The 22267-nt window shown below is 49.4% G+C and overlaps 1 protein-coding gene and 1 pseudogene across 1 annotated transcript; one reads left to right on the forward strand and one right to left on the reverse strand.

Moving 5' to 3' along the window:
• The first annotated feature begins 336 nt into the window (after positions 1-336).
• On the forward strand, positions 337-1014 carry LOC144375676 (guided entry of tail-anchored proteins factor 1 pseudogene; annotated as a pseudogene).
• Positions 1015-8756: 7742 nt separating this feature from the next.
• On the reverse strand, positions 8757-19981 carry LOC144375677 (obscurin-like). The gene is given in 16 exon segments (XM_078041121.1): positions 8757-9215; positions 9980-10118; positions 10415-10517; positions 10780-10947; positions 15532-15645; positions 16106-16206; positions 16208-16281; positions 16469-16627; positions 16763-16927; positions 17018-17134; positions 17528-17684; positions 18510-18683; positions 19070-19149; positions 19300-19409; positions 19412-19499; positions 19661-19981. Coding segments are annotated over 16 exon segments (2529 nt in total).
• Between the last annotated feature and the right edge of the window lie 2286 nt (positions 19982-22267).

Genomic DNA, 22267 nt, shown 5'->3' on the forward strand with positions numbered 1-22267 from the left:
ACTAGGGTTACATTTTGGAACTTCCAAATGAAGTCACTTAGGCAAGGTTTTGTTTTGTTTTTAAGTTGTCAATGGACTTTATTTATATGGGGTGCTGAGAATTGAACCCAGTGTCTTACAAATGCTAGGTAAGCGCTGTACCACTTAGCCACAACTCCAGCCAAAGGCTAAATTCTTTTAAGTACAGTCAGGATAACTTAACATTATTTATCCTATTATCTAATCTTGTCTTATCTATTAATATCTTCCATTTTATAGGGTGCTTATTGGGCTGATCCATAATCTAAGTTGGGCTATAACAATTAAAGAAAGCATCAAAAATGTAATGTGTGTAGGAATAAATTTTACAAACCTCAATCAAGGAAGCAGGGCTAGTGGGACTCAGTGCGCAGTTGCGGGTGCGCCTACTGATGAGGTCCCCTTGGAGCTTCTGTTAGAGGTGCCTGGGCTGCAGGGAGTATCTGGGAAGAATGGAAGAACTTGACCAAGTCCCACAGCTGGACGTGGCTGCTGGTCCTCTGCTTCCTGTTTGGATGCAATGTCCTACTGATCCTCCTTCTGACCTTGTCCTCCTTCATGTCCAGAGTGCTGCAGAATGATGCAGAGCCAGAGCCGCAGATGAGGGCAGAGATCCAGGATATGAAGCAATTGTTCTCCATGGTCAACAAGATGGATGAGTTAGCCAGATATGCCAGGCTGGAATGGAAGATCAACAAAATGATGGACCAGCTCAAGACTTATGTGAAAGCACAGACTGCTCAACTAGCCAAGATAAAATGATTTTTAAGTGTTGCTTTCTGTACATTGCAAGCTACCTTGATGATGTCACTCATTTGGAAGTATTATTCTGCCCCTGTGACTGTTGTGCTGAGGAAATGGATAACACCACTAGACCTCCTGGTAGCCTTCCCTGCTAGAACAGCAGGTGGTGTTGGAATTATTAGTTGGATTTTAGTCTGTAACAAGTTGTGGTGACCCCTTGTACTTTACCCTTTCAGTCGAAAAGAAAGATGAATTCCACTGTGGGATTTTGTTGTTGTTGTTAAACTGGGGATTGAACTCAAAGGTTCTTTACCACCTAACCCCAGCCACAGTCCTTTTTATTTTTAATTTTGAGACAGGTTCTTGGTAAGTTGCCCAGCCTGACCTCAAGCTTACCATCCTCATACCTCTTCCTCTTGAGTTTTTGAGTTACACTTGTGCCCCACCGCACCTATCCCAGCTATTATGACTTCTAAAATGATTCTCTTATTAGGTTAAAAGTCTGATTGCTGCTTAAAAATACAAAACAAAAAAACCCAAAGTACATAGGCTAGTTTTGTATTGAATATGTTCTTGGGCTTTATGTGAGATTCTTGTAAGAATCCCAGTATTCTACAGTATTCTACAGTAACACCAGATTTGAAACAGGATGGGGGCCTATATGCCTTACTCCTGATTTGCTCTATTGGCACATTGTGGTCCTGTTGCCAACTGGAAAGTCAAAATTTTCTAAAAACTTGAATACTTTAAAAAATATTTTAATTTATATATTTTTTAGTTGTAGATGGTGCTGAGGATAGAACCCAGTGCCTCACTCATGCTAGGCAAGTGCTCTACCACTGAGATACAACTGCAGCCCAAACTTAAGCACTTTTATATCTATTTTAGAAAGTTTTATTACAACTACTAGAACTTGAACATTTGGTTTATTGTCTCATGTAGTAAAATTGAAAGAATAACACTAATTGACATTGTGTGTTCTTTGTGTCTAAAGTCATTAGTTGGATGAACACTTCTATAGTGTATATCATCTACTTATTTGCAACTGTTAGTTTTTCATTACAGTGTTTTATAAATGTACTGAAGAGACCATAATGCATTGTTTGGTGATTGAATTGTTTGTATTGAAAGCATTTCAAATTAAGCATGTTTTGTAAACATTTAATATTCATAATATTTAAATATATAAATTTAAATATATAAAATATATAATATTTTTATAAATTTTATAAACCTTAATATTTCTGCTGTATAGACTGGAATGAATTTGAAAAACAAAATAGGTAATCTGATTAAGTTAATTTGAATTGATACTTATTTGACTTCTAACATGTAATCACACGACTTAACATTTTACTCTTCATTGTATCAGAACACGTGTCTATGTTTTCATTCATATTTTCACTTTTACAGTCTTATGAATACTTATGTTTCCTGATATACATATGAAGTCTTTACCCCTAATCCTAACACAAACAAGGATTATATTAACCCTTATCTTACCTCTATATCTAAACCAAATTTTACTTAAATCCATATACCAAAATATGATTTTTTTTTAAAACCAGAATTGAACTCACTCGCACTTGAGGACAGAGCCACATCTCCAGACCTAGTTTGCATTTTATTTAGAGACAGGATTGTTCAGCACCTTGCTGCTGCTGGGGCTGTCTTGAAACTCAAAAACCTCCCATTTCAGCCTTCAGAGTGGCTGGAATTATAGGTGTTCACCACTGTAATTGGCAAGAATATAAATTTTAAAGTGTATTCTGATTTCTATTTTCAATTATCAATGTTAAATTTGCATTTGTATTATGCTACATCTTTTATGGGATATCTATCCTTGTATTCCCATTATTACAAAATGTGTAATTACATGGCTCACTTTTTAATTCTTCCTTGTATTACTACATGTATGTTTTGTACATAATTTCATAGGTGTATTGTTAGAAATATTCATATTTCCACAAACTCTTGCTAATTATAACCCTAACTCAAATCAAAATTTTATGTAAACACTTAACTTATCTCAATTACTAAACCAAATTTTATTAAAAGCATGTAAACTATGATAAAATTTTATGTGTATTTTAACTTATATGTTCAATTATCAATATTAAATTTGCATATATACTGGTATATATTGTTTATAAGATATATTCTTCATCCCCATGTTTACCAAATTTGTAATCACATGACATACATTTTACTCATGCCTGTGTCACAACATGTGTATTTATATATGTTATGAAACATAATTTCATAGTATACTCTTATGAATATTGATATTTCCCAATTCAAATATTCATTCTTTCACTAAAACCTTAGCACAATCCAAAATTTTATATTGATCCTTATATTACTTCTATAAGAAAGCAAAATTTTATTTCAACTTTTACACACCAATAAGAATTTTATAAATTTACATACATATCACTATATCATTTATAGGGTATCTATGTCTAACTCCATATTTACAAAATGTATCATCACATTATTTAAAAAACACTCTCCCTTGTGTCAGGACATGTATCTTTTATGCTTTTTTACATATTTTTACATGTCCGCCATGTGAATACAGATAGTTTCCAGCATATGTGTCCATTCTATACCCTAATCATAACTCAAACCAAAATTTATATTGCCTTTACATTATCTCTATATCTAAGTCAAATTTGACTTGAATCAAAATACACCAATATAAATTTTAAATTGTATTTTGACTTCCATTTTTAATTATCAAATTTAAATCTGCATATATATTAATATATATCATTTATAGTATATATCCTCCAATCAACCTATATGCAGGAAGTGTAGTCATATGACTGATATTTTACACTTCTCTGTGTCACAACATGTATATTTATATAAGTTTTGTACATATTTTCATGTACATTCTTAGGACTATTTATATTTCCACATATACATGCTAATTTTTTAATCCTAACATTAATTCAAAACCAAAATTTCATACTAAACCTAATCTTACTTCTACATATTAACCAATTTTTATATAAATCCATGTACACCTATATCAATATTAAAGGGTATTTTTACTTGTAACTCAATTTTCAATATCTAATATACATATTTTACAACAATAAATCCTTTATAATATATATTTCATTTCCCATATTTATAAAATATATAAACACATGACTCACATTTTATTATTCCCTTTGTCAGAACATGTATGTATCTGTTTTCATACAGAATTTTACATGTACTTTCTAATGAATATTCATATATCCTCATATATATGTTAATTTTTTAACCCTAACTTAAACAAACATTTTACATAAAAACTTACCTTACCTCAGTACTTAAACCAAATTTTATTTAAAATCTTGTATACCAATATGAAATTTTATGTGTATTTCACCTATGTAATCATAATATGTATCAATATTAAATTTGCATTTATATTACTACCCATATTTTATGAGATATATTCTTGCATCGCCATATTTACAGAACTTTTAGTCCTTGACTAACATTTGACTCTTTTCTGTGTCACAACCTGCATGCTTATATATGTTATCATACATATCACAACACATACATTTTTATGAATATTGATATTTCCTGATACAGATTATCATTTCTTAACCTTAACCCTAACCCAAAACAAATTTAAATATTAAGCCCTACCTTACCTCAATACCTAAATCATGTTTTATTTAAAATTATATAAATCAATATGAATTTTTATGAGTCTCTTGATTTACATAAACATTACAATGTACCATTTATGGGTTATATGCTTTTGTCCCCATATGTAAATAATATTTAATCACCTGACTCAAATTATACTTTTTCCTGTCTTAAAACATGTATGTTTATACACACTTTAATGCATATTTCCACACATATAAATGCTTAAAATATTGAGATTTCCCAATTATTGTTCTTTAACCCTAAGCCAAATCCAAAGAAAATTAAATATTGAGCTTACCTTTATATCTAAGGAGAATTTTACATGAATTCATGTACCCCAATTATGAATTTAAAGTTTATTTTTGAATTTTATTTCAATTTTGAATGTAAGATATTAATATATATATATTTTTTTCACATCCCCATATGTACAAAATATATGATCACATGACTCAAAATGTACTCTCCTCTGTGTTAGAAGAGATGTAATATCTTCACATATATTATTTTGAATATTTATATTTCCCAAGGTACATATTCATTCTTTAATGCAAGCAGAATCCTAAGTAGAATGCAATATTAATCCTTACCTTACCTTTATAACTAAACCAAATTTCTCTTAAATCTATGTATAATGATATAAATTTTAAAGCTTATTTTAGGTGTATTTTCAATTATCAATGTTAAATTTGCCTATACATTACATTAAACCATTTATAGAATATATGTTTGCATCCCCATATTTACAAAATATGTAATCCCATGACTCAAATTTTCCTGTTCCCTTTTTTGGAATATGTATATCTATACATATTTTCAGTCATACATTCTTATGTATATTCATGTTTCCCCATATATATTTTAAAAATTTTAATCATTACTCTAACTCAATTCAAAATTTTATATAAGCCCTTAACTATCCTCAATACCTTAACCAAATGTTACTTAAAATCATGTAATATATTATGAATTTTTATGTGTATCAGGACATATATTCAAATACATGAAATTTGTCTATATATGTATATATGCATATCATAAAATGTATATATATGGGCAACCACATATTTACAAAATTTGTAACCACCTGAATCATATTTTATGTTTTTCTATGTCAGAATATGTACAATGATGTTTATATATATATATATATATATATATATATATATATATATATATATATATATATGTATATATATATTCACACATAAATTCTTATGATCATGCATATTTTCTGATGCACATATTCACTTTTAATCCTAACCCTAGCAGAAACTAAATTATAACATTATACTTTGTATTACCTCTATATCTAAACCAAATTTTACTTAACTGTATGTACACAAAACAGGCTTTAAAGTATATTTTTGTCTTCTGTTTCAATGATCATTTTTAAATATTCATATGTATTACTATGTATCATTCATAGTTTATGTCTTTTCAACCCCATATTTTAAAAATGTATAAAAAATTTACTGTCCTCTGTGTCAGAACCTGTTTGATTATGAGTTTTTGTACACATTTCCATACATACAATCTCATAAATATTGATATTTTCTTGTATACATATTCATTCTTATCCCCAACTGTAACCCTAAATAAAATATTATTTTAATCCTTACCTCTAAAACTAATCCAAATTTTACATATCTCCATGTAACACAATATGAATTTTCACATGCATTTTGACTCCAATTTTCAATTATAAATGTTAACTTTGCATATATATTTCACTATATCCTTTACAGGATATACACTTGCCTCCCCATCTTTACAAAACATGTAATTACATGACTCACATTTTACTCTTCACTGTGTCAGAACATGTGTCTGTATGTTTTCATTCATATTTTAAAAGTCTTATGAATACTTACACTTCCTGATATACAGATTCAGTCTTTACCTCTAAACCTAACACAAACCACAATCATATAAACCTTAATTTACCTCATATCTAAGCCAAATTTTACTTAAATCCATGTACAAAAATATGATTTTTTTAAAAACCAGGATTTGAACTCATGGGCACTTGAACACAGAGCTACGTGAAGACACCTGCTTCTCCACCATCTTCCTGAAACAGATGTGCATGCGTGCATATGTGCATGCATACGTGGGTGCGTATGTGCGCGCGTACGCACGCATTCACAGACACACTGCGAACTACTTCTATGCAGTGGGTTTCCTGAAGCCTAGAAGTTTCAGGCAGATGGTGGAAAAGCATATGTCTTCATGTAGCTGAGGACCTACCTTTCGAAGGCTGCCTGGCCTGCTCTGCTCCTGGCCAAGAAGCTTTGTCGCCCTCTGGGATGAAGTCCCTTCCGGCTTTCCACTTTGCGGTTCCTGGTGAGGATGTGAGGCTTCCCACAAAGGCAGCCTGGCGCTCACCACTGTGCTCCTGTTGGACATTGTGGATCCCAGTGGAGAGCCTCAGGTAGGGAGGGCACCAGTGTGTCCAGCAGTTTGTGGGGTGCAACACTGGCTGGAGCAGCGTCATGGGACCAGAGCTGGGTAAGTAATGCATGGGGAAGAGGCAAAGTGTGTCTCTCTCCCTGTAAGGAGGTTCATGGATGCGCTGACCCTGCTGGGTCCTGTTTGGGATAGGAAGCTTGCTGGATAGTTCTTAGGGAACCAGGAGCAGGGTGGGGTAGGAGGTGGGAGGGGTAGGAGGTGGGTGAGGTAGGAGCTCCGTGGGGTAGGAGCTGGGTGGGATAGTGCAGGGGAGGGGATGCCCTGTGCTGTCCCTAAGAGGAAGTGACTGAAGGGGATGACCATGCTGAGGCTTGTGGGGGAAGGGTCCTGGCTGGAGATCTTAAGGGACTTGAGCTGGGTGGGGTAGTGTCTGGGGAGGAGGCGCACTGTGCCTGTTGCCACTAGGCATTACTTGGTAACATTCCTGGGCAAAGCCCCACCCTCAACACACAGGCAAGTGCATGAAGCACACAAGCTTGGGCGGGCATATTGCAAACTGTTTCTGTGCTCTGAGTTTCCAGGCATCCAGAAGTGGCTAGTAGACATGGAGAAGCATGTTCCTCAAGTACCTGAGATCCTTCCTGCTGAACCTGGGAGCAGAGCCTAGGTAGGGAGACCTCCAGTGTCCTCTGCAATGTGTGGCATATGGCCCTTGCTGGAGAGGTGTTGGGGGACCAGACTGGATGGGGTAGGTGCTAGGTGTGGTAGTGTGTGAGGAAGGGGCACGCTGTTTCTGTAAAGTGGTGCCTGGAGAGGAAGCTCATGCTGAGGCCTTTGGGGGCACCGCCCTGGCTGAAGAGGCTTCAGGGGAACGGAGCTGGGTGAGGTAGTTGGTGGGGAGGGGGCACACTGTGTTTGTACCTGTGAGGAGATGCCTGGAAGGGTCGCTCTTGCTGAGGCCTGTGGGAACAAGGCCCTCACTGGAGAGGTGTTAGGGCACCAGGAACTGGATGGGGTAGTACATGGGGAGGGTACTTGCTGTGCCTGTCGCTGCAATGCAATGCCTACAGTGGGTGCTTGTGCTGAGGCCTATGGGGGTGCAGTCCTGGCTGGAGAGTTATTGGGAGACCAGAGCTGAATGGGGTGGAGCTTGGTGGGGTAGGAACTTTTGTGGGGAGAGGTGCACAAAAGTTCTTGCTAGGGGGTAGCTGGAGGGGGCAGTCTTCCTGAGGCTTGTAGGGGCACAACCCTGGCTGGAGAGGTCTTAGGGGACCAGAGATGGGTGAGGTAGTACCTTGGGAGGGCTGAACTGTTTCTATAACTGTGAGGTAGGGCCTGGGAACATCCCTGCACATAGCCCCGCCCTCGACACACATGTGCATGCAGTTTGCACACATTCACTGATTCATGCAGGGACTTATCCCAAACTGCATCTGCACAGTGGATTTCTGGGCAGCCTAAAAGTGTACTGCAGATTGTGGAGAATCTGGGGCCTTCAAATCACAGAGATCCTTTCTACTGATGGCTGCCTGGGCTGCTCCAGTCTTGCCCCTAGACTATGTGCTAAGCACTAGTGCTAAGGCCTGTTGAGGTGGGGAAGTGGGGCATAGGAGTTAGTGTGCTGTTCCTGGGTGCTCTTGGCAGGAGCTGAGTGGGTGTGGCAGAGGTTGCAGGGCAGTGGGGCAGAGGCACTTGGGTGCTGTTCCTGGGTGCTCCTGGAGGCAGCTGAGTTTGTGTGGTGGAGGTTTTAGGGCCGGTACCTGGTTTCAGTATTGGGACCTTGTTGGGGGAGTAAGTGTGAAGAGAAACATTGGTTGGGGGCTGGCCTGAATGGGAGAATGTTAAAGGGAGAAAGCGGAACACCTGGTTTAAATGGGAGTACACATGTACTGTGTGACCACTGCCAGGCAGGCTGCCCTGGGTCAGAGGTGACTCCGTGGGTTTCCCTGCAGGCCAGGGGCAGGGTTCACACTTCCCCACCACAGAGCAGCCTCTCCAGCGCTCACTCCGGCTTCCTGGCCACCTCCACCTGCCCCACAGGTGCTGAGACCAGGTGGCCTGCAGCCTCTGGGCTCCACCCCACAGCCTTCTCTTCTAGCCAGGTCATCTGCCCAAGATGCCTGCCCAGCTACCCCCACAGGAAGTGCACCCGCTCTGAGACATGGTAGGTCTGCTGCCCCAAGTCCTGGCTGGCTGTGCAGCTGTGACACAAGGCTCAAGCCTGAGGACCCACCTAGGCAGCATGGGCAACAGGCTCGGTGGCACCTACCTTCTACGGCAGCCACAGTCTGCTCCCTGTGGCGCTGCTCCCGGGCCGGCAGCACAGGGCTCTGCATGTACAGCTCCCCACCACCACGAGTGGAGCCAAGCCGGTTCACCAGCTGCAGGATGGACAGAAACCACTCAGGACCCCTATCCTCAAGGGACCTAGCTGTCTCTCATCCACTCTGGTGGTCTTTAGTTTGAGGTCCCCACTGAGACTGTGTCCCCCAGAGGGGACAGGGCTCCCAGCCAGGGCCTCGCCCAGGCATCTTATGCTGTACAGATGGCTGCTGGCCATGTGTGGCTCTGAGCCCCTAAAGTGCAGAGCTGGCTGGGTCTCCCTGCCTCCTGGAACTTGCATGTGGGGCCCACATGCAGGAGGCTGGCCTCTAGACAAGAGCCAGAGACTGGAGCCTGGGGCTCTCGGGGGCCCTGCAGCGGGCACACACCTGCTCAATGTCACTGTGTGCCAGGACAGGCCCTGAAGACCAGAGGCTCAGACTGGGCCTTGCCTTCAGGAGCCCCAGCTTTGGGCCTCTGGACAGTGAACACGGACAGGGCAGCTCTTCCCTCTGTAGGGTGCCACCTATGTGACACCAGGAAAAGGTGGAAACTAACACTACTTTTTACATAAATGGATGAAAGTTGAGGTCAGCACTGGGTTCCCTAGAAAGGCAAAAACCAAAGGGCTTCTTTGAGAGGGTGGGAACAATGGCAGGTGGCAGGGCTCAGCCTCGTGTGGAAGAGGAGCAAGGCAAGACACAGTGTGGTGGGTTGGGGATGATGGGTGACAGTGGCCTGGTGTCCCCGGGCCTGTGCCAAGGGCCCAGGCCCTTTCCTTGTCAAGCCCAGTGGACAGCTCGCCATGAGGCTCCTTGCCCACCCATCTTTCCTCGCATTCATAGTGTCCCAGGTCATCCTTGCCAGCTGCTCTGACCACAAGCACCAGCAGGCCGCTGAGGGGCTCACTCAGCATCTGGTATTTGTTGCCCGAGGTCAGCAGGGCCCCATCTTTGTACCACCTAGAACCTGTCCGAAGAGTCCATGAGGCAGGGTGTGACTTTCCCTGTGCTGCAGACCCGCTGCCCTGGCCCAGATGCTACATTCCTTGGTGAACCCACCCTCTGGATGCCCACATCCAGCTTGGTCATGCTATCTTGTGGCAGAAGCCCCATGCCCAGTGGGTCTCAGCCCCACAATGCCCACTCTTCAGTGATCAGACAGTCACTGTGCCCAGCCCCGTACAGCTGCACAACCCTTGTGTTGCAGACAGGAGCCTGAAGCCCCTTCCCTGGCGCCCCACCATGTGCTGGCCCACCTGATCTGAGGGTGTGGGGTGCCTTCGATGGTGCAGGTGAGCTGGGCATCCTCTCCCTCCACAAAGGGTGAGGCCTGGACCTTGTTCACATACCGTGGCGGAACTGCAGGGTGGAGAGAGACAAAGAGCCACTCTGATGGAGCTGGGGGTGTCCGAGCCCCCACATTCTTCCTGAGCCCTAAGTGAGCCCATGACCACATAGGGCTTCCACCCTCACATGCCTGCCTGCCTGCCCTTCCCTCCCACCCACACCCAGTCCCTCATCACAGCGAGCAGAGGGATGGAGGGCCCTTCCACCCATCTACCAGAGCCACATGGTAGGCTTGGTCAGGGTGTCTCCCTGCCCCACGGGCCTCCAGGCTCACCTTGAACCAGGATCTTTCCCAGGGTGCTGCCACTGCCAGCGGCGCTGGTCGAAAAGCACATGTACTGGCCAGAGTCGACCCCAGTCAGGTTGTCCAGGATGAGGGTGCAGGAACCATCTGGGTCTTCGATGAGGATGTGGTGAGGGTCCACTTCCACTGGCTTCCCATCTAGAAAGGAGGAGTGAGGGCTGTTGTCAGGCGGGGACCTTGTAAGCCTGCCCCAGGGGATGAGAGGCTGGGGCTGGCCTGCACCTCTCTGGGTCTGTCTCTGTTTCTCTCTCTTTCTCTCTGGTGTGGCCCAGACCTCTGTCTCTGTGTCTCTATGTCCACCTTGGACATTAGCTAGAGGCAGGGCCAGGTGGAGAGACCTGAACCTGACAGAAGACATCCACATGGACAGCTAAGTCCATGGTCGCCCCACCACCCCAGTGTGACTCCCTGCGGACCTCCCATGTGCTGATCACGCCCAGCTCCCTGGCTATGGGCCCATCCTCACTCAATCCCACCAAGCCTACAGCTACATAATCCACTGCCTAACACCCCTTCCCTCCCACCCACAACTGGTCCCTCATCACAGCATGCAGAGGGATGGAGGGCCCTTCTACCCATCCAACCTGCAGGGGGCTTCAAGAAGGAACTCAGATTTCCATGGCTCTGCTGGACACAGGCACCAGGCCACCCAGTTGTGAACAGGGACCTCTGGGTGCCATGGCGATAATGTCTGCATCTGAACTCTAGCCTGAAACTGCATGTGACTCTGAGTTCACACATGGTGGACTCTTAGCACGAGCCTTCTGCTCAGGGGGAGCCAGGCATCCTGCTGGTCTTCCTGAGGCCACTAGTGCAATGTGCCCTTGTTGACCCAGGGGCTGCTGCAAGTGGCATGGCCATTTGGTTTGACAGTTAACCAGCTAAGCTGGGACAGCTCCACGCAAAGACCTGGCAGTAGAGCGTGGATGCCACATGCCAACTTCCCAGCCTTTGCATGGCTGGCAGAGGAAGTGCCAGGCCTTGCTATAACACAGAGGCAGCCAAGGTAACGAGAAGATGAATCGCAACTTGATATCCTTGTATGGCCAGCAGAAATGGCCAAAGGGAGCTGGCCACTAGAGTGATCACCACCAGCTCTATCCACTTGCTGCCCCGTGGCCCCAGGTGGTAGGCACATACATAGGTCATGCAAGCCCAGCAGCTCCAGATGTGTGGCTCCGAGTGGGGTACCCTGGGAGCACTCCCCTCCTGAGAGGTGGGGCCCCAGCAGAAGTGAATTCAGTCACTGAGGGCACTGACTGGAAGGGATGGGTGCTGGTCTCCAGAGGTCAGCAAGCTGCTATAAAACCAGCCTGTTCCTGAGCCCCTCTCTTTCTGTCACTGCAACTGCTCCTTCCCCCTGACAAGACTCCCAAGAAGTCATGAGGCCACCAAGGGAAACCCCACCAGATGGTACCATGCCCTTTGGACTTTCAATCTGAAAACAATCTCTTCACTTTATAAGTAACCCAGACTCAGGTGTCTTGTTGGCACATCAGGAAATGGACCAAGACATGTCGCACGTTCCTGAGACGGACCGTTTCGCGGCTAGAGCCCTTGATGAGTGAAGCATCCCCTGGGTCTGGGACTTATCCCCTGCCAGACATGGCTGTCAGATACCACTTTTGAAGATCAGCTCTCAGCATGCAGTGGGGCTTTGGAGGAAACCAGATGCCCAACCCAGTGAGGCCTTGTGATCTTCCACTCAGGGATAGGCCAATTGGACTCCCTGAGGAACAAGAGATAAGGGCTGCCCAGCCGCATTCATCAAAAGGAAGAGAGCTTTGTGAATGAGTGGATGTCCCCCAAGGGCAGGGTGGGCTCTGCTCTCCACTCCACTCCCTGATGCAAGGCAGCTGACTCCATGAGAATCTGGATCCAAGGGTCTCCACTCGTGGGCTTGGGTTCGCATGGTCTAGCTAAACTGAAGCCCACTGACACGGCAGCTCGCTAGCCTCATCACCCAGGAAAGGGAAGCTGGACTCATTCATTGTTTTGGGGGCTGGCCAGAGCTCTGGGTACTCCTGGGCCCTCTCTGCCTGGCCGCCCTTCCTCGCTAGCTTCCTGGGGTCCCTCCCATCTCTCTGGCTTGCTGCCCCTTCACTTATGTTCCTCACCTCTCTGACTCTGTGAATCCCAGATCCCAAGCCTTGAAGCCTGAACCTCATCTCTTCATGCTCATTCCACATTCAAACTGACCACAGTCTCTCTCTCTCTCTCTCTCTCTCTGGCACCAGGGATTGAACCCAAGGGCCTTAATCACATCCCCAGCCCTTTCTACATTTTATTTAGAGACAGGGTCTTACTAAGTTGCTTACAGCCTTGCTAGGTTTCTGAGGCTGCTTTGAACTTGCATCCTCCTGTCTCAGTCTCCTGAGCTGCTGGGATTGTTTTGAGGGCTGTGCACTAGACCTGACCCATAGTTTCAGACACACTGTATGCCAAGGACCTGCCTGCCATCTCTCACCTCCAGCCATCTCTCCTAAGCTCTAGATTTATTCTCAAGCTATCTCCTCCATAACCACCTGGAGCCCAATGGGCACCTGGATTCTTCAAAACCTCACAAATATGGGTTTCTTTCCTCCCTGCCCAGCTCAGAATGTACCAGCCTGCCTCCCCGTGGGTCTGCCCCACCTCTGTGAATAGGACCAGTGGCCTCTGCTGTCCACAACCCCTGTGCTGCTCCCTGGATGCCATCTCTCTTCCACACACCCCATGCAACCCATCAGCAAATCTGGCTGGCTCTGCCTTCAAAATGCATCCAGGATGCAACTATGGCCACCACCAACATGATGCCATGTCCCTAAGCAGGCCCTTGGCACTACAGCCAAGGTGACAGATGACAGATCTGAACCATGCCCCCTGCTGCTCACAAGACCATGGGGTTTCCATGTAGTCAATGCTCCATGCTGCCCAAAGGAATCATGTTGATCCCTGGCACCAGCAAGGTGCCTCGGGACCCGAGAACAGTCTGCCAGGGAAGAGCCTCGGATTTTCTGGAACCTTGGGCCACAACAGATGGGCTAGCCTAGGGGTTTGTGGCTCAGGGCCAGACTGGACACTCTATTTTACAATGGCATTCATGGAGGAGGCTGTGGCCCATGCTAGCCTCTACACCAACTAGGAGATTCCTGGTGGGTGACCCGGGCCACGCTGGCTTATATGCCAATGAGGAGATTCTTAGTAGGTGACCTGGACCACACCAGCATCTATGCCAACAATGAGATTCCTGGGGGGATTCTCAGGCCATTCTGTGTCTATGCCATTGAGGAGATTTCTAGTAGGTGACCCAGGCCATGCCAGTGTCTATGCCAATGACGAGATTCCTAGTAGGTGACCCAGGCCATGCTGTGTCTATACCAATGAACAGATTTCTGGAGGATGCTCCAGGCCACGAAGGCTTCTATGCCAATGATGAGATTCCTTGTTGGTGACCCGGGCAATGCTGGCATCTCTACCAATAATGAGATTCCTGATGGATGCTCTAGGCCAATCCAGCATCTACGCCAACAAGATTCCTAGTAGGTGACCCAGGCCATGCTGGCATCTACGCCAATGACAAAATTCCTGTGGGTGACCTGGGCCATGCTGGTGTCTACACCTTTGACGAGATTCCCAGTGGATGACTAGGGCCACGCTGGTGTCTATGGCAATAACAAGATTCCTGAGCCACACTGGCATCTACACCAATGAGGAGATTTCTGATGGATGACCCAGGCCACACTGGCGTCTACACTAACAATGAACTTCCTAGTGGAGCTCCATGCTGTCTTCTATGCTAACATGAGATTCATAGTGGGCTTCAGGCCATTAATCTTGACTTCAGGAGGACTAGAGCCTGAGGTCAGCCACATGAGCGGTCAGCCATGCAGGTCTGACAGAGTACCAGTGATAAATGCTGACGTCAAGTCTCATTAAGCCTCCTGTTGGCATAGGTCTGTTTGTGTTCTCAGGTGTCACTGGGAGGAGAAGGTGCTCTTCCTCACTGCACTGGGAGCGGGAGGTTGGCAGCTCATAAGTGGTGACACTGGACCCTCCTGAAGTGCTTTTCTTTTTTCTCAGGGGCTGCAGTCTTGTCTTTATGCTGAAGTAAACCCTAACCCTGAGCATAATAGCTCTGAACTCCAAGACCTTCTGGTGAATCACTGAACCTGAAGGCAACCTTGGGGACCAGTGAACTGGACGTCAGAAGTGAGAATGGTCTCGGGACCCCAAGCTTATGGTGGTGCAGGAAGTGAGGATGGTCTCGGGACCCCAAGCCTGTGGCAATGTCAAGTGAGACGGGCCTGGGAGACACCTGACCTCCCTTGACCTTGGCAGCTCCCATCCCTGAGCCACGTAAGGCCTGTGCTCCGTGACCCTGAAGGTACAGTGTGATCAGCACCCTTCCTGGCCCATTAAGCTCACAGGCCTCTTCTGCACCCAGGTGCCTGACTGTGGCCCCCTCTGTGGTCCTGGTGCTCTCTCGGCTGCCCTCAGGCATGTCTGTCTCGACCCTGTGCTGACTCCTCACCCTGCTCATTCCCCAGGGTGGACATGGCACCACCTGACTTACCTGTTCACTGTCCACCCCCAGGATGTTTGCCCTTGAACAGGCCTGGACTGTCTCTTGTTCCCCATGCCCAGCCCACTGACCAGACCCCATGCTGTCCTCAGCCCCCGTGCAGCCCACCCCTGGTGGGGGTTCCTGTGAAGGGTCAGTCTGTAGGCCCTGGCAGGTACCTTTGTACCAGCTGACAGTAGGCTTGGGTGTGCCGGTCACGCGGCATGCCAGCTTTACAGTTTCCCCCAGCTCAGCCATGCACTCAGCCAGTTCCTCTTCAAATTCTGGAGGACCTGAGGACACATGTGGGGGTCTGAGGACTCTGAGGGTGGGATGTCAGGCCTATGTCCCCTGGGTGCACCCTGGCAAATTGCCCCCAACAACAGCAGTGGCCCCACATCCAAGGGCCTGGTTATGACTAAGCTGGGTGTGGCTGCACAAGGCAAGGACAGACAAGGGTGCAAGACCATCACACCCAAACATGACCTGGTCAGATACCCCAAGTCTGGAGCTATGCTGTGTCCCAACTACATCCCTTTGTGTCCCCCATTTGGGTCAGGGTCAGCTCAACACCTGCTCTGGGGCTTCCTGGGAGGCCAAAGCCACCGGTCCCTCAGCTAGATCTGACAAGGGGAGAACCAAGGCAGAGGTGCAGAAAGCAACCCATGCCAACATGCCCGGCCTGGGTGCAGCCCGCTGAGCATCTAAGTGATGTTCAGGTCCCCACCCCAGCACAGCACCAGGGACACTCACGCCACACAGGCAGGGCCAGGCGCTGCTGGATGCCGCTGATCTCCTTCACCAAGGAGTGCTTGATGATGACTGTGCACGCCTGCAGCAGGTACTTGCGCATAGTCCTCCCGCTAATGCCACAGCTCGAAGGCACGGTCGTCCCCTTCCACCTGGTCGTTCAGGTCGATGCTGCTTAGCTGTTGAGGGGTGCAACATTAGTGGGAGGACAGAGCTAAGCATCCCCAGACAGACAGGGTCCAGTAGAGCCATGCCCAGGTCACCCCAGAACAATGGCGAGTTCTGCTCCAGTGGCCACCCTGGAGCCCAGGAACAGGGAAACCTACACTGGCCTGCATGACACCCCCAGCCCCTGGCACCACAGACCTTCATCATATTCTGGAACACATAGATGAAGGTATCGGAGCGCGAGTCTCGTCCGGGCTTGCAGATCACCAGGTGGTTCCGAAACAGGAAGACATGGCGATTGTGGCCCTTACAAGGCATGTGGGCCCCTGGTGTGCCCTCCCACACAATGAAGTGGCCCTGGGGTGTGAGTAGATGTGGTTGGACTGTGGTTGCCTGGCCCCATCCCTGGGTGCAGACCCCAGGGTCATCTATGAGCCCAGCACCCACAAAAGCCACACCCCAGCACATGGCAGCAGACGCAATTCCCCCCACCTGGCGGATGGGCTCCCCCAGGGCCTCCAGGGTGCCATGGTAGTTCTCCATGAGGGACACGTGCAGCTTGTTCTCAGCACACTGGGGCAGCGCTGACACGACTGCGTAGGCCTGCTCCAGAAGGGCGCAGTTCTGCTGGTTCCGGGCCTTGTTGCGGATCAGCTCCTGAGGCGGACCAAGGGTCAGGACCCAGACCACTTCAGCCCCAAGGCCTGGCCTGGACATTCAGGGCTGGGGCAGGACAGGGCTTCCCACCTTGAGCAGAGCCTGGTACTTCTGCACCCGCTCCACTGGCTGCTCCAGGTAGTGCTGCAGTGGGGGTGGGGGTGGCTGCGAGGGGTCCCCAGCAGACAGCATCTCCTCAGCGCATTTCTGTAGGCACCACAGGGCGGGTTTCGGGCAAGAAAGCACAGCCCCAGTTAGGGCATCCTGACAGTAGAGGACATCCCAGGGGCACTCTCACACCTGGCCCTGAACCTGGACAATGGCTGTGTTACCATCTAGCCAGAGGCAGATGGTAACACAGAACTTGGGCAGTGAGGTGGCCAGCCCAGGAGCACAGAGCTACAAGGCTCAAGGGGCCCTGGGGACTGTGGGGGAAGAGATCAGGGAATATGAACTAAGGCCATGAGCACAGGACAAGGGCTAAGCCTCAGGGGACTTTCAGGTCAGTGAGTTTTCTGGTGGGAGTCAAGGCCAGCACTAGGCCTGGGAGCAGCCAGGGCAGGGTCTGGTGGCCAACGCCATGGAGCCAGGCACAGGCACCTTGTAGAACTCCTGGACAGGCGTGCTGACAACCACGGACTCTGCCTGCACACGGCCCACCAGGAACTCCAGGTACTTCTCAAAGGCTTCCTGGTTCTTGATGAAGCACATGGCCACATCGTCATCTGGGTCACAGTGCTGTAGGTCCTGCAGGAAGCTGCCACAGGGAGGGACAGGGTCAGGGACAGGTTCAGGCACAGCTCACAGCCCAGTCCTGGGCCCTCTCCTTGAGAGGCTATGGTTCTTGCCCAGGAGTGGGTTCTGAGCCTGTGAGATTGAGTATACTAAGCTGGGTGTGCAGACATGTGGGCACGTACAGAAGTGCATGGGTATGTACACTTGCTCATGAGTGTGCAGATGTGTAGTATGTGAGCATGTATATGTGGGTACATGCATGTACATGTGCACGTGCGTGGGTGCATGTGTGCATGCATGTGACTGTGCATATGTGGCATGTGTGTATAATATGTGTGCATGTGTTTGCCTGAATGTGTCTGTGGATGTGCACATGGCACACACATGCACTCAAATGCTTGTGTGAGTGTGCAAGAGTGCATGTGCATGGAGATCAGCATGCATGTGAGTGCACATATCTATGTGTATCCAGCATGTATGCACATTTTTGTACAGGATTCACATATGTATCTGTGCACACATGTACACTATGTGCACATGCATATCAAGCACATGTGCATGCACATTTGAGGCTGGGTGCGGGAGCATATGTGGTGTGCACATGGGACTTCCTGTGTGCCCGTGTACATTCATGTGCATGCACATGGGCCTGTGTGAGTGCTCATGGGTGGCAGGTATTCTGTAGCCTTCAACCCATATGGCGAGTGTCTGTCACTGGGGCATCACAAAAGTGGGATGTGCCCATAGGTAAATCGAGTTCCTACCCTAGCTGCTGAATGTCTCCCTCCACGAGGCCTGACCCACAGCTGTGCGTTCACCTCACATGCATGTGTGTGGCCTTGCCTACCTGCTGTGGAAGCGATTGATGTCCTGCACATTGCAAAAAATGACTGCCTTCTGGCTGGCCATGGCTGCTGGTGCTCGGGGAGCACGGTCCAGTTGCTGTATGTAGTGGCTTTGGAGGAACTGAAGCTCACCCACGAAGGTCTTCTCTGAGCTCAGCAGCTCCTGGATGACAGAGCTGGTGGAAGAGTGGCTTCAGGGGGTGCCCAGCAGCTGCCCTGCTCCCACTGTCCCTAGTCTTCACATGGGGACTAGGGACACATGGAGAGCTTGCTCCCTTTCACTGCAGTTAAACGGGGTTCCTGTGATCAGAAGCCTGTCACCCAGCTTCAGAAAGTGGGTAGGTGGTGGAGCAAGGGCACCACCTCTTCCCCAGGAAGCCCTCCCGCACGAGGCTCTGGGAGGGCACAGCTGCAGAAACCAGGGGCAGGACCGTGACCTAAGGAGGCTCACACAGCTTCAGCAAGCACAGGTCCCCCATGAAGAAGCAGGGCAGAATGCCAGCTGGCCCATGAGGCCCAGCAGCCAGCTGTGGCTCCACCCTCAACCCTCCGCAACACATACCTCAGCCTGGTCTTGTACTCATCCTCGGACAAGGCCTCGGGGAATTCGGGAGCCTCACTTGGCCCCCACTCAGGAGACAGCTGTTGAGAAACAGGAGTTTGTCCCAGGGCACCAGTTTGTTCCACCTCCTCTGTGGCCACAGGGCTCCTGTCCCTTACTTCCAGGGTTCTCTGGCGAAGGGCCAGGATCCCAGGGCCTTGGCACCCTCCCCCAGCTCCGGACTACCATACCTTGAGCCTCTTGTCCAGGTAGGCTGGTGACACCCAGCCTTGCCTGGAGGGGCTGGACTTGGTGGGCTTGGTGCGCATAAGCCAGCACAGCGGGTGGGCTGAGTCCAGACCTCCACATACTGGCCTTCCCGCAGTGTGATGGCATCCTGCTTGGCTCCCAGGGGTAGGTAGTCGGCCGTAGCCATGTAGATATCAAAGATCTAATAAAGAGAAATGGGCCTAAGTCCTGGGGCCAGGGGGGTGAGGCCTGCCAAGGCCCCCCATGGCCCCCCACCTCTGAGGAGGGAGAGGTTCTCCTAACCCCCTAAAACGCCCAAGAGCACAGAGGGGAGGGTGCTGAGTCCAGGGGCCGAGGAGGTACCCAGTCCAGGGCCATAGGGCAGGAGCCCCCAGGGTAACTCTGCACAGATGGCAGTGAGAGGGCTGGCTCCTGCCCACCTGGATGGGCGCCTAGACTGTAGTTGCTCACAGTGCCTTGCTGCCCACTGCCCCCTGCAACCCAAGGGGCTCTGGAGGCAAAGGTGCACTCTCCACAGATGGCAGTGAGAGTGACATCAGAGGTAGTGCTCTGCAGGAACCCACGTGCAGAGACCCTGCCCTCTGCTCCAACCTCTGGTGTCCCTTGGTGTCTCTGGGGGTGATGCCCCTCCCTTGGTAGCACCAGGCCCTTGCAGCCCCCCATCGTCTCTTCAGCAGGTCAGGCCCCAAGCCCTGTTCCCAAGGGTCCCAGCCCACCCACCTCTCCTTGGGAGTCCCCATCCTCTGACTCCGAGGATGACTCCTGGACACTGGAAGAGGGCCGCGACCGGCCATGCCGGGGGGAGGCGGACAGAGTCTTGGACCCCTCATCACTGTCACCTCCAGGCACCTGCAGCTTGGCTGGGCAAACACAAGGATTGTGATGTCCCAGGAAGGCTGTCCCCCTACTGCCTACCACCCAGCCAGTCTCCAGGGCTCCCAGGCACAGAGTCCTAGCTAGGCCCCATGCGAGGACACAGGGTCCCAGCCTCCCCTGGGGACCCTGGATGCCCATCCTGGCCCCCTCACCCTGTGTGATCTTGGCCGACACCATCTCAGTGATCTGGGAGGTGAGTTTCTGTAGAAATTCCTCTGTGCCCACCTCAGGGAGGGACAGGTGGCCATGGGCCTCCTCAGCCACCAGGGCCTCCCCTGGGGGAACAAACACAACACTGTGGGGTCATGCTTCCCCCAAAAGTTCACTGCAATTCTCCTAGGGGCTGATGGTGAGCAGGAGACCAGGCCCTGGCAGGGAGACCATGAGGTGGTGCCAGCAGGAAGAGACCAGTGAGGTCAGCAGGATGCAGAGCCTGTGACCAGGGATGAGTATGAAGGGAGCGGGTCTGGACAGAAGAGGCAGCAAGTGGCCAGAGAATGGCAAGCACAGCTAAGGTGCAGCAGGTGGCAGGCAGGGCTGCAGGCAGATGATGAGGGAGCTGAGGACAGGGCTGGGCAGGGTCCAGCCTGGCATCAGGCTTGAGGCAGGGTTGGGGCTGTGGGGGCCGGGGTGACTTTGTGGCTCTTCTTAACATAGCCCACTGGGCATGGGCCCCATGACCACAGAGGTCAGAAACAGCTCTGACTCCAACCAGTGCTGGGAGCTGGCCATGAGAGGCCGCCCTTTGGACCTCCCCTGCACCCAACCCGGGCATACCTTTCCTCTGCCCAGCAAGGCCGATGAGACCAGCAGACTCTGACATCTGTGCTGAGATGGCTTGGGTGGTCCTGAGGGGAGGAGAGGTGCCCTGCAAGCCCAGCTTGGACCCCCCACTCTGTTCCCCATAGAGGGGGGGCTAGGGGCCAGGACACCACAATCAGGGGCTCCACACCAGACGGGGCCCATAAAAACTTCATTTTATAGTGTGGAGAAGCTGCACGCGGAAGGGGCTGGCCACCCACAGGGCTACACCACCCTAGCCCACTGGTAAGTTGCACGGACACACGCACTCAAGGACGCACGCACGCAAGGACGCATGCACGCAAGGACGCACGGACGCACGCACGCACGGATGCACGCAGGCACGCACTGCGAACTACTTCTGTGCAGTGGGTTTCCTGAGGCCTAGAAGTTTCAGGCAGATGGTGGAGAAGCACGTGTCTTCACGGAGCTGAGGACTTACCTTCCGAAGGCTGCCTGGCCTGCTCTGCTCCTGGCCAAGAAGCTTTGTCGCCCTCTGGGATGAAGTCCCTTCTGGCTTTCAACTCTGCAGTTCCTGGTGAGGATGTGAGGCTTCCCACAAAGGCAGCCTTGTGCTCAACACTGTGCTCCTGTTGGACATTGTGGATCGCAGTGGAGAGCCTCAGGTAGGGAGGGCACCAGTGTTTCCAGCAGTTTGAGGGGTGCAACACTGGCTGGAGCAGCGTCATGGGACCAGAGCTGGGTAAGTAACGCATGGGGAAGAGGCAAAGTGTGTCTCTCTCCCTGTAAGGAGGTTCATGGATGCGCCGACCCTGCTGAGTCCTGTTTGGGATAGGAAGCTTGCTGGATAGTTCTTAGGGAACCAGGAGCAGGGTGGGGTAGGAGGTGGGTGAGGTAGGAGGTGGGTGAGGTAGGAGCTCCTGGGGTAGGAGCTGGGTGGGATAGTGCAGGGGAGGGGATGCCCTGTGCTGTCCCTAAGAGGCAGTGACTGAAGGGGGTGACCATGCTGAGGCTTGTGGGGGAAGGGTCCTGGCTGGAGATCTTAAGGGACCTGAGCTGGGTGGGGTAGTGTCTGGGGAGGAGGCGCACTGTGCCTGTTGCCACTAGGCATTACTTGGTAACATTCCTGGGCAAAGCCCCATCCTCAACACACAGGTGAGTGCATGAAGCACACAAGCTTGGGCGGGCATATTGCAAACTGTTTCTGTGTTCTGAGTTTCCAGGCATCCAGAAGTGGCCAGTAGACAGTGGAGAAGCATGTTCCTCAAGTACCTGAAATCCTTCCTGCTGAACCTGGGAGCAGAGTCTAGG

This window comes from Ictidomys tridecemlineatus, chromosome 3 (genome assembly GCF_052094955.1).
Source record: "Ictidomys tridecemlineatus isolate mIctTri1 chromosome 3, mIctTri1.hap1, whole genome shotgun sequence".
NCBI classification, from domain to species: domain Eukaryota; kingdom Metazoa; phylum Chordata; class Mammalia; order Rodentia; family Sciuridae; genus Ictidomys; species Ictidomys tridecemlineatus.